The following is an 11,860-nucleotide window of genomic DNA, read 5'->3' as shown; positions in this document are numbered from 1 at the left end:
ATATATATATATATATTTGTGTGTAACCAGTTCTTGCTAAGTCACTGAATTCCTGTTGCTGGGCTGAAACTTGTAAGTCTCCTGCCTTGGACTCCTGAGTAGCTAGGATGACAGGTGTACACCACCAGGCCCAGCTAAAAGTAGGAAAGTGGAATTGCCTGAGAGGAGGTAGGGAAAGGCGAGGAAAGAAGATGGGCACAGAAAGAGTTATTGTCTCACAGGGTGCACAGGGATGACTGGTGAGTGGAAATGACAGGTGTGGGTGTCTGTGAAGAGCTCAGTGGTCACTGCCACAGTGATTGATCATGATCACCAAAGGCCCATGCTGCACAGTGGGAAAAAAGGCATGTGCTTCACAGCCCAGGCCCAACTGCAGTGGCTGCTGGATGGACTTCAGGACAGGTCCTGATCCCATGGGAATGCTCATTTGTGCCAGGACGAAGTGAGAAGAGCATCTTCTTAGGTCCAAAGGATGGAGGGTGGGGAGTGGGGAATGGGGAGGCAAAGTGGCATTGTTTTCCCAGAGCCTCTACTTTGGGCCTTCAGTATCCAGTTTCTAGCAAGTCCCCTCTTTCTCTCCAAAGCCACCAGAGAGACTTCCTTCATTCATGCTATCAGCTCTGCTGGAGTCATGTATACCATCACCAAGAACTGTAGCATGGGCGACTTTGAAAGTTGTGGCTGTGATGAGTCAAAAAAGGGAAAAACAGGTGAGTAGGGCTCTCTGGGGAGGGTAGGAAGAGGTGAGCGGCTGCAGAGCTAAAGGTAGGTGACAACTTCCAGGAAAGGCAGAGGGACACAGCTGTCTCAACACCCAGGCTCTGTGGCCTCTTCAACTGTGGGAGTTCCTAGACCTAGAGAGGGAAGCCTGGGTCCATGAAGCCAGGGTTTAGCAAGGACTGCATCTCTAAAGCCAACCAGAGACCAGGGATGCGAGGGCCAAAGGGAGCTGACAGCCAGCCATTGTATTGGAAAGGCTTGTCACTAACCCAGGGCTACTCAGCCACTTGCAGATACCTAGCAGATGTTCTCAGATTTGTCATTAATGAGGGAAGAGGTTGCTCAAACAAGACGATTGTAGAATAACGATGCTTTGCCTGGGGAGATGGTGCAGTAGAATAAGCGCTTGCCTGGCAAGCGCAAGGGCCTGAGTTCAATCCCCGGTTCTGCAAAAAAAAAAAAAAAAAGAATAACGATGTTTCACAATTTCAGAATGTCTGAGCTGAAGGAAGCTTTGAGATCATTTAGGCCAGCCCCAGCATGCCCGTATTTACTGGGGGATAGAAGAATTATCACTGAGCTAGAGCTGGGAAGTGCCTCAAGTTGGCTTTGGACACATGACCAAACCTGCATTGCCTGGTTTCACCTTCAGTCTTGCCTTCACACCTTCCTAGGTCTCCTGGGGAATGCCTTGGCTGTGTTGGCCAGAAAGATCACGACTCTTCCCCTGGGACTTAGCAGGGAACTATGCAGAACTTATTCTTTCCTTGTGTGTAGGAGGCCATGGCTGGATCTGGGGCGGCTGCAGCGACAATGTGGAATTTGGGGAAAGGATCTCCAAACTCTTTGTGGACAGTTTGGAGAAGGGAAAGGATGCCAGAGCCCTGATGAACCTTCACAACAACAGGGCCGGCAGGCTGGTGGGTATGGGAGTTGGTCCGTATTGGCAACAGCTTCACATCTGCACGGCCCTTCACAGCTTACCAAAAGCAGTTTGTACCCATGTTTCATTCTCACAACCCTCTAGCAAGACTGAGACAGCTGTCCTCATTCTCTGCATGACAAAGCCAGTTAAGTTAGAACAAGTAGCTTGTCCAAGGCAATACAAGTAATAAGCATCAGGCCTGGGCAATGAACTCAGACTTTCTAGTCTTATCACAAAAGCTTATGCTCTGGCCTTCCCCCAGGCATTTTTCTGCGTACGCAGAATCATATAGAATTCATAGTCAAGCATGATGGCACACATCTGTAATCCCTGTACTCAGGAGCTGAGGCAGGAGGATCACTATGTTCAAACCCAGCCTAGGGTACATAATGAATTTAAAACCTGCTTAAACTACATAGAAATACTGTCTCAAAACAAAAACAAAAACAAACATGGCTTTGCAACCAGGCATGGTGGCTCAGGCCTATAATTTCAGCACTCTAGAAGGCTAAGTTGGAAAGAAAAATTTTGAGTCCAGGCTGGGCTAATTAGTAACCTAATGAGATCCTATCTCAAAATTAAAAAATGAAAAGGGCTGGGGATATAGTTCAGTGCAAAAGTGTCCTGGGTTCTCTTCAGCACTGCAAAAACAAAACCAAAACCCTTGCTTCCATGACTTACAATTTTAATCACATTAACTGCCTGTTCTAGGACATGAATAGGAGCTTATTGTTCAACCTTATGTCCTACATACAGTCTGGAACTGATCTAGACTTCTTTTGGTACTGTCCCTAAGACTTCTGGTAGGGTAGCAACCTCTGGAGTATTCTGAACTCAGACCTGGGAGCAAGTTGGATTTAGAACCAAAAATTACAGAAATTTTCCTGTGAACCTGTCCTTAAGAGTCCTGGTTTCCCAGAATAAGAAAAGACTTTTTTAAAAAAATGTATTTAGTACAGGGTCTCACTGTGTGGATCGGACTCATAGTGATCCGCCTGTGTTCAGCCTCCCAAGCACTGGGATTACAGGCAGGCCACCACACCCAGTCTCAATCCCCTCTCAGTGAGCCCCAGAGGTGGGGCCAGCCTGGCAAGCCCAGGGATAAGCCCCTGCCCCTGTGTCTGCCTAAACAGCCACTTTAATCCACTGAGCCTGCCCAAGGAAAGACTTTTTTAAGGAAGTACACCCATGGACAATTGACTTATGAGTGTAAGGATTCAAACTCTAGGAACCTCCTTCCCTCATAGACCCCAATAAATCCAAAGCAGCACAAATACTCTAGCTCTTAACTTTAAGACAATAACAGTATGTACGGTCATATTTTCCTCCACAGTTTATACTTTCTTATTATTTCATCTGATTTTTTTGGTCAGGGTTAGGGCTTATATCTAGGGCCTTACGTATGCTAGGCAAGTGCTCTACCACTGAGCTACATCCTGACCCCTACTTTATCCAATTCTTATTCCAATTGGGCAAATAGACATACTCAACAGATGATGGCATTAGGCCTAGACCCTAGGTTTCCCAATTCTAGTAACCTCAATACTTGCCTGGCTCCGCATCAGAACCATGATCCTTAGACCCCTAAGCATTCTCATTGAGAAGATCTGATATAAGACCCAGAAATATATCTTTGTATATTTCACCAGTGATCCCGCTTCTCCCAAGCCAAGAAGCATAGCCCTGAAACATTCCATTTCATGAGTAGCCAGCCATCCACCGCCCTTGCTCAGAGCCATTCTCTTTTGTGTCTCCATAAAGGCAGTGAGAGCCACCATGAGAAGGACCTGCAAATGTCACGGCATCTCAGGGAGCTGCAGTGTCCAGACGTGCTGGCTGCAGCTGGCTGACTTCCGGGAGATGGGAGGCTACCTGAAGGCCAAGTATGACCGGGCGCTGAAAATTGACGTGGGCAAGCGGCACCTAAGGGCTGGCAACAGTGCTGAGGGCCGCTGGGCTCCCACTGAGGCCTTCCTGCCTAGCGCAGAGGCAGAGCTGGTGTTTCTAGAGGAATCTCCTGACTACTGTACCCGCAATGCCAGCCTGGGCATCCATGGCACAGAGGGTCGAGAATGCCTGCAGAATGGCCTCAACACATCCCAGAGGGAACAGCGTAGCTGTGGGCGCCTGTGCACCGAGTGCGGGCTACAGGTGGAAGAGAGGAGAACTCAGGCCGTGCGCGGTTGTAACTGTAAATTCCACTGGTGCTGCACTGTCAGGTGCGACCAGTGCAGGCATGTGGTGAACAAATACTACTGCGTGCATTCCCCAGGCAGTGCCCAGGCCCAGGACAGTGGCAGTGCCTGACAACACCCCACACAAACTCAGGTGGATGGCAGTGGAGAGGGACACAGCTCTCCTGGAGCACAGACTGGAAAATTACTGCATCCTTCATGATACCTGCTAAAGATCTGGAAATGGACACCCAAGATTACATAGCATGTTTGTGGCAGAGCTGCAATGATGACCTTGCTTCCTGAGGTGGGCAGACCCAATGTTTCCTGTAAATCGCTTCCTGGTCTTTGTGCCTGTAGGTGTGCCCCTTGCTCCAGGGTCCAGGTCCAGAGGAGCCCTCAAGGTACTTGGTCCATTAAGTTTCAGGCCACAGTCAGCTCTGCTGCTGGGAAGCAGAAGGAAAAGAAACAAGGTTTTATTCAGACTCTGAAAGAGCAACCTCCTCCATCCTGGTTCCAAGAAATAACAAATGCAAACTCATGCAGGTGTGTGAAGCAGAGACCACAAATCTGCTATTATGAGGGTTTTAGAGTGTCCAATATTCACCTGGGAATGCACTTTTTTTTTTCTTTTTGTCCTCAGGTTATATTGAATCCTGGTTTTTCCAAGCTTTACTGGGAATGCACTTTTGAAAGTTCTCCCCAGTAAAGCTTGGGGAAACCGGGACTCAACATAACCTGAGGACATTTCCTGCTTATAAACCACGGCTAGAGTCCAGGAGAGGGAATGGTCATAGTAAGTGGATGGGTGACTACAGCCTAACCCACAAGGTCCCATGAGAGGGATTTCCTCAGACAGCTTAAAAAAAAAAAAAAAAAGTTATCTTCCCAAATTGGGAACTCACTTCACAATAAATGCTTCCGATTGGGCCGGGGAGATGGCTCAATGGAATAAGTGTTTCCCTGGCAAGCACGAGGGCCTGAGTTCAATCCCTGGTTCCCAAAATAAAATAAATAAAATAAATGATCTACCTGCTTGAATGTTCTATTACTTACTCCCTTTGGAAGCCTTAGGGATCCGAAAGGGAAGAGGAAAATCTGCTTGTGTACCCCAATTATCAACTAGACTAAGGGGAATAGAATACTAGGAACATCCAACCCCCTTGGTTCAATGTTTGACTAAAACATCTTGGCGCTGACCAATAGGAACTACACAGACTCTCTGATGTAAAAGGTATTTTAATGCAACGTAAACAATTTGGAGAATAAGGAAGCCCTTTGAACTCCGACCACGTTCAAAGCGTGTTTGCTGTTTTAGCTTGACTTTCCCAGGGTGTCCTACACCAAAACCTCTAGGGCAAGAGACTAGGAGAGTTGTGGATTCTGTTTCCTTCATTTACATTTCTACACCTTCTAAGGGTAAAGTCCCATAGAGTCCTGGGAGCTCGGGATGGGTTTCCTAAATCTAAATATTTAGGCTTTAAGGAATCTCTCCTGTGCTTAGGTCTGCTGGCCCCCTGCAGGGAAAATGAATGAACAAGTATGATGGCTGGCCACTGAGACTGGAAGAACACCCTCACTTTGTTTTAAATTAGAAAACAGTTTAAACATTCAACAGTAGGATAAACTAAATCATGGCTCTGCTGTGGAATAATCACTACTAAAATCATATTCTTGAGAAATCTTTAGTAACATGAAAAGCACTCAAATTGGGGCGGGGGAGAGAGCTCAGGAGAATAAGTGCTTCCCTGGCAATCGCAAGGGTCTGAGTTCCATCACCAGTTCTGAAGAAAAAAAAAAAAAAAGGCACTCAGGTTTTTGGATTTTTGTTGTTTCATTATTTATTTTTTACTTTTTGAGACATTGTCTCACTATGTGCCAGGCTGACCTTGAACTCACCATGTAGGACTGGGATTGCAGATGTGTACCACCACATCTGGCAACACCCATGATACTAAGTGGACAAAGTTGATCATAAAATAGCATATTCAGGATGCATCCACTTTTGTTATAAAGGTATGAAAAGTATTAACTGAACCTAGACAACTTAGTGAGATCCTGTCTCAAAGTTTTAAAAATTTTAGAAGATGCTGAGGATGTAGCTCCCCTTGAGAAGGTCCTGGGTTCCATCTCTAGTACAGGGGGTGGAATGGGGGCCCGGGAGGTGGGCAAGAAAAGAAGCTACTTGTCACGACGATGTAAAACCAAAGTAGCCTTTTTCTTTTCCTTGTTTTTTTTATATTTGCTACAATAAACAATTTTTTTCTTTGAATGTATTAGGACAGGGTCTACAGGGTCTTACTACATAGATCGGACTCATAGTGATTCTGTTTTCAGCCTCCCCCAAGTGCTGGGATTACAGGTGCACAACTCAGGAATCATCTCAGCATGTCATGGGGGGAGGGCAGCATGGCATGCTGGGGATCGAACCCCAGCCACTGTACTCTGCCTCAACAAGTGCTTTAGTCCACTGAGCTATCTGGCCAGCCCTAGCAAACAGGTTTTTTTTATTGTCAAAAAGAATTAAGTGTTACAGTGGCACCTCAGTTTATGAACTTAATTTGTGTTATGATTTTTGGGGAGATGGCAACGCTTGTGCTTGTGTGGAGAAGGTAGCCACGGTCATGTTTGTCACCCAATGCAGAGTTTGGGAATGGAAGCAAAATTCTGCCAAATGCTTTGTTTGGGGACCGAATTGTTTGCAAACAGAGTGTTCCAGAGCTAGGTATTACATATTTTTAAAACACCTAGAGGAAATATTTTGTTTTCAATAATAAGGTAAAGTGGACATTAGGGAGTTGGTATCTCAAAAGAAGTTATGAGCAGGTGCTTTAAAAATCCCAGTCTCACCAGAGAGATAGCAGCACAGCCCCTGCCTGGCCAGTGCCAGGTCCTGAGTTCTACTCCCAGCACACACACACACACACACACACACACACACACACACACACACACAAATCCAGTCTTATCTTTATTACTTCCAGCACACTTAAGATTGCCACAGATGTCACAGACAATGACAAATTCATAAAAATGCAGCCTATATCAGACACATGAAATATTTTCACTCTGTCCCTCTTTCAAGGAAGGCTGAAACCCCCCTGCAGGCCAGGCTTGGTGGTGCATGTCTCTTACCCCAGGACTCAGGAGGCTGAAGCCAAAGGACTGCCAGGAGTTGAGGCCAGCCTGGGCTACAAAGTGAGACCTTGTTCAGATGGGGATGTACCCACTGCAGCTGGGGCTCAGTGGCGTGGAGCTTCCCTAGGGTGTGTGAGGCCCTGGGTTTGATCCCCAGCATCACAAAACAAAAACAGAAAGAAAATATGCCTGGTGTACAACTGTGTGGTAGTTGTAGAAGGGAGACAGGGAACAGAATAAGGGTAAACATTTTAAAGAAATAGCCAAGGATTATTTCCAAGGGACTTAGAGAAAATGTAAAAACAAAACAAAATTATTTAGCCCTGAGGTTAAACCCTGAGTAAATATAGATGCCAGAGGACCCAGTCTGAATCCTACTTGTGACACTGTGCTAAGAAAATGAACAAGATTTTCTCTACTCATTACTAGCAGAAGCTTCAGCCAAAGAACCTTGGCACCTGGTGCTTTGACACTGTCCCAGGACTTCGCGGATATACCCAAATAATCTGAAGAGGAATATTTTAGAATCAAAACCATCCCTGGTATTCTGTTCAAATGGCCATTCCAAGAAAATAAGCCTTGTGTTTATTGTGGGACTGTATCAGAGCTTTTCACTAAGAAAGCCGGGAACAATAGGAATTCCATGAAAAGTGTGCCTACTTTCACCCAAAGCGTAGTCTCCTAGTTTTTTCTTCTGAATTTCCCCATTTCTCATCCATCTTACCTTCAGAGCAATCAGTCACACAGACCAGCCTTCTCACGTGGACCTTGGCCAAAAACTAAAAGAATTTAGATTTCTCTACATCCATCATCTTGCTGTCAGGGATTCATTCTAAGGCTATAAGGCATCATTCAAATTCATTAGTTACCACCCCAAGCCCCTTCCCTTTTGGTCCCTCCTTAACAAGCCGTCTATCATTAAGGTGACAGAACAATAAACGCCTCCACTTTCCATAGGTTCAGGCCCCAAGCCAGGCAGACTGGCCACAGCTTGATGGTAGATCTTGAAAACCTGTTGCAAAGGGGATCAGTTTGATAAGGAAAACGCTTTCATGAGCCTCGTCCCATATTTCAGCAAATCCGGGCACAGCACTGCTGCATCTGGAAAGTGAACTACTATTTAAGGTGTGTGTGTGTGTGTGTGTGTGTGTGTGTGTGTATGTGTGTTTGTGTATAGACAGAGTCTTCTTGTTATGTAGCTCAGGCTAATCTTGAACTCACTGTGTGGCCCAGGCTGGCCTCAAGCTCACACCAATCCTCCCACCTCAGTCTCCCAATGTGGTCGGGGATTACAGGTGTGAGCCACTGAGCTGGCTGGACTCCTGTGTTTTCTTAGTCTAGGTTAAAGAGAAAATATGCTTGCCAGGACCCTACAAAGCTTTTAATCTCTTCTCTCTTCTCCTCCTCCTTTTCCTCCTTCTCTCCTTTCTTCTCTTCTCTTTTCTTTTTGAGACAGGGTCTGGCAATGCAGTTCAGGCTGGCCTTGAGCTCACTTTGTAGCCCAGGCTGGTCTTGAACTTGCATCGACCCTCATGCCTCAGCCTCCAGAGTGTTGGGATTACAGAACTGTGTGACCATGCCTGGCTTCCTTGCCTTCTTTTCTTCTTCCCACCAGAACTTTATTTTCTTTTTTTTGGTGGAACCGGGAATTGAACTCAGGCCCTTGCGCTTGCCAGGGAAGCACTTATTCTAGTGAGCCATCTCCCCAGCCCCCCTACCTGAACTTTGATGGGGCAGAATTAAGAATTTACCTAAGAAAACCCTAAAACTTGGGTGTACACACACACACACACACACACACACACACACCCCAACAAAAAAGTTTCAGTGTCAGAGTTATTCTCCTCCTATTACTAAGAAAACTGGCTCAGCAAGGATGAAACACTGTAGCCTAAAATTAAACATAAGGATGTAGATTTGAATTCAGACCTGTTACCTCATAAATTGGAATTCTTTCTTTTACAACCATTTACCCTCTGGCAGCCCAAACTTTCAGGCAACATTCTTAGCACCAGGACAGTTCCATGGAGAGGGCCATTCATATGCAGGGAACCTGTCCTCTTCCTCCCTCTTCCGCAAGTGGGAGGACTGTACTTCTCAGGATGCAGGGCCTAACTTTTGATTTGCAAAAGTCTTCCTTAGAATGATAAAGGAGACAGCCTGACTCCTGCTGACTTGGGAGGGCAGAATACTGGTTCGCCCCGTGAACTCAAAGAAAAAGGCCAACCTTCTGGTCTACACTAGAGGTCAAAGTTTCAAGAGGAGCTGTCTCATTTACTGTTCTCTCGTTGCTGGGACTAATACCCAACACCCAAAACGAAGGAAAGAAAGGTTTATTTAGCTCACAGTTATTGGAGGTTTCAGTCCACACTCAACTGGCTCCAAGGCAGAGAGAGAGGCACAGGGCAGAGAGCGTCAGTTCACGACAGCAGCAAAGAGCAAGAGAAGCCAAAGGAGGAGTGGCAGCAACAACGGCTACAAAGAGGAAGTCTGGCTCTCTTAAATTGCATTCAGACTATATGCCCCAAGCTGGGTGTAGTTCTCACACCCATAATCCCAGCAGTACTAAAACCCATATCCCAGCCTTGGATCACCCATATCCCAGGGGATCATGAGTTACTCACAAACTCTTGAAGTCTACCCCGTGACTGCATGAGGCTTTGGGGGGACAACTAGAGACAAACAGTAATGGGAGCTTTGGAGGGAGGGCTGTTTATTTCAGAGGATAGAGAAAGGGAAAGTATGCCTAAAGGAAAATTGGTAGATCTGACCTAGAATCACAAAAATACTCATAATCCTTGATATAGGGGGAAATGGAATTCCTGACAAAGGTACCTGGGACGAGTTCATTTTCTCCTAGATCAAATAATGAATTTTAGGAACAAAAGTTTAAGAGCAGAATATTTATTGCGAGAAAGAAAGCTGCTGTCTGAGAGCAACAGAAGGGGAACCTGAGTGGGTTGTCCCCAGGAAGCTGTCTCTTCCAGGGACTTTTATAGAGTAAAACCATGCAGATCTAAGGTGGAAAACATGGAAACTTGCTTGGGTGGGCATGAGGTGGGACAAAACTATGGTCAATCAATGGGATTACAAGCACCATTGGTCAGGTAAAACTGATTAAGTCCAGAATCAAATGGGGAAGTGAGTCACATATAGAACAGGACTATCTGGTAGCTAGCCGGTAGTAGTCAGATTAATGATTCTCCCTGGCTTCCTCAGTGTGATGGTCAATCCCAGATCCTTATCTTGGGATAAGGCAGAGGAGGTGGGGCTGGGGAGATAGCTCAGTTGAATTAGTGCTTGCCTGGCAAGTACAACGGCTTGAGTTCAATACCCGGCTCCGCAAAAAAAAAAAAAAAAAAAACAAAACCGCAGAGGAGGCAAGCATTGGTTCGATCTTCTTCGGTCTTTTGGTCTGGTCCACAACAGGAGCATCCATCTCTCTCACAGTTGCAAGGTATCTTGTCTTCTATGCTGTCTCCTTTTCTGACTGCCTACAATATTTCTATCTAATTTGGCTGCCTGAAACATCCTCATTGATGACAAAAGATCTGATCTGGGTGAAAATGAAATGAAGGCATTGACAAACCTGCACCAGACTCCCGGAACAGGTTAAAGACCTTTGAGAGTCCAGGCATGGTGGTGCACGCCTGTAATCCCAGCACTGGGGAGGCTGAAAAGAGGAAGATCACTATGAGTCTGAGCTGCATAGTGAGACCTTGTACCAAATACATTAATAATAATAATAATAATAATAATAATAATAACAATAACAATAATAATAACATCTTTGAGAAAAACAGAGCTCTGGACCACCTAATCCTAAACAGATACAGGCATGATGGTATATGCCTCTATCCCTTCACTCTAGGAGGCAGACAATTGCAAATCCAAGGCCAGCCTGGGCAATTTATTGACTGTATCTCAAAATAAAAAATGGGCTAGGGGGCCAGGGAGATAGCTCAGAAGAACAAGGTCCCAAAATCAATCCCCAGTAATGAAAGAAAAAAAGGCTAGGATGTAGCTCAGTACAAAGGTCTTGGGTTCAATTTGTGGTACTACAAAAAAACAATACAGGGGGCTGGGGAGATAGCTCAGCAGAATAAGCGCCTCCCTGACAAGCTCAAGGTTCTGAGTTCAACCCCCAGTACTGCAAAAAAAAAAAAAAAAAAAAAAAAAAGAAGGGTCTGGGGAGATGGCTCAGTGGAATAAGAGCTTTCCTGGCAAGCACAAGGGCCCGAGTTCAATTCCCAGTTCTGAAAAAAAAAAAAAAAAAAAAGTCAAAACAACAGACACAGAATCTTGCTGCTCTCCCTACCATAGGAGAAAAGCTTGGCATGGAGGAATTAAATATGGTGGTGTGTCACCAAGGGAGGCAGCAAAGGAGATAAAACTAGACTCCTTAATTCATTCCTTTTATTTATTTATTTGGTACAGGATTTTGCTACCCAGCTTTGACTTGCACAACATGCAGTGCCAGCACACGGTATCAAACTCAGATCCACGCACTTGCCAGGCAGGAGCTTAAACTACTGAGCTATCTCCACAACCCATCATTCCTTGAAGCAAATATCCTGATATCAAACCAGAGAAGGACCCACTAAGAAAGAAAACTACAGGGGCCAAGGAGATGGCTCAGTGGAATAAGTGCTTCCCTGGCAAGTGCAAGGGCCAGAGTTCAATCCCTGGTTCTGCAAAAAAAAAAAAAAAAAAAGAAAAGAAAAGAAAGAAAACTACAGGCCAATGGACACAGATGCAAAAATCTTCAGTGAGTTACTGGTAAACAGCAAATCATCAAGATTATATATCATGGGCTGGTGAGATGGCTCAGTGGTCTAAAGCACCTACTTAGAACAAGCTTAGCAAAGCATCAGGGACCGCGGTTCAATCCCCCAGCACCACA

The 11,860-nt window shown here is 45.5% G+C and overlaps 1 protein-coding gene across 1 annotated transcript in view; it reads left to right on the top strand.

Moving 5' to 3' along the window:
• Positions 1-3,952, top strand: part of Wnt8a (Wnt family member 8A) — a 6,331-nt gene extending 2,379 nt beyond the window's left edge. Inside the window, exons 4-6 of the mRNA XM_004643295.2 lie at positions 585-710; positions 1,498-1,640; positions 3,407-3,952. Of these exons, the coding sequence (XP_004643352.1) occupies positions 585-710; positions 1,498-1,640; positions 3,407-3,952 (815 nt within the window). The remainder of the gene's footprint in view (positions 1-584; positions 711-1,497; positions 1,641-3,406) is intronic.
• The last annotated feature ends 7,908 nt before the right edge of the window (positions 3,953-11,860 follow it).

Source organism: Octodon degus, unplaced genomic scaffold, assembly GCF_000260255.1.
Source record: "Octodon degus isolate 3935 unplaced genomic scaffold, OctDeg1.0 scaffold00169, whole genome shotgun sequence".
Lineage (NCBI taxonomy): Eukaryota > Metazoa > Chordata > Mammalia > Rodentia > Octodontidae > Octodon > Octodon degus.
This window is presented reverse-complemented; position numbering and strand designations above follow the sequence as displayed.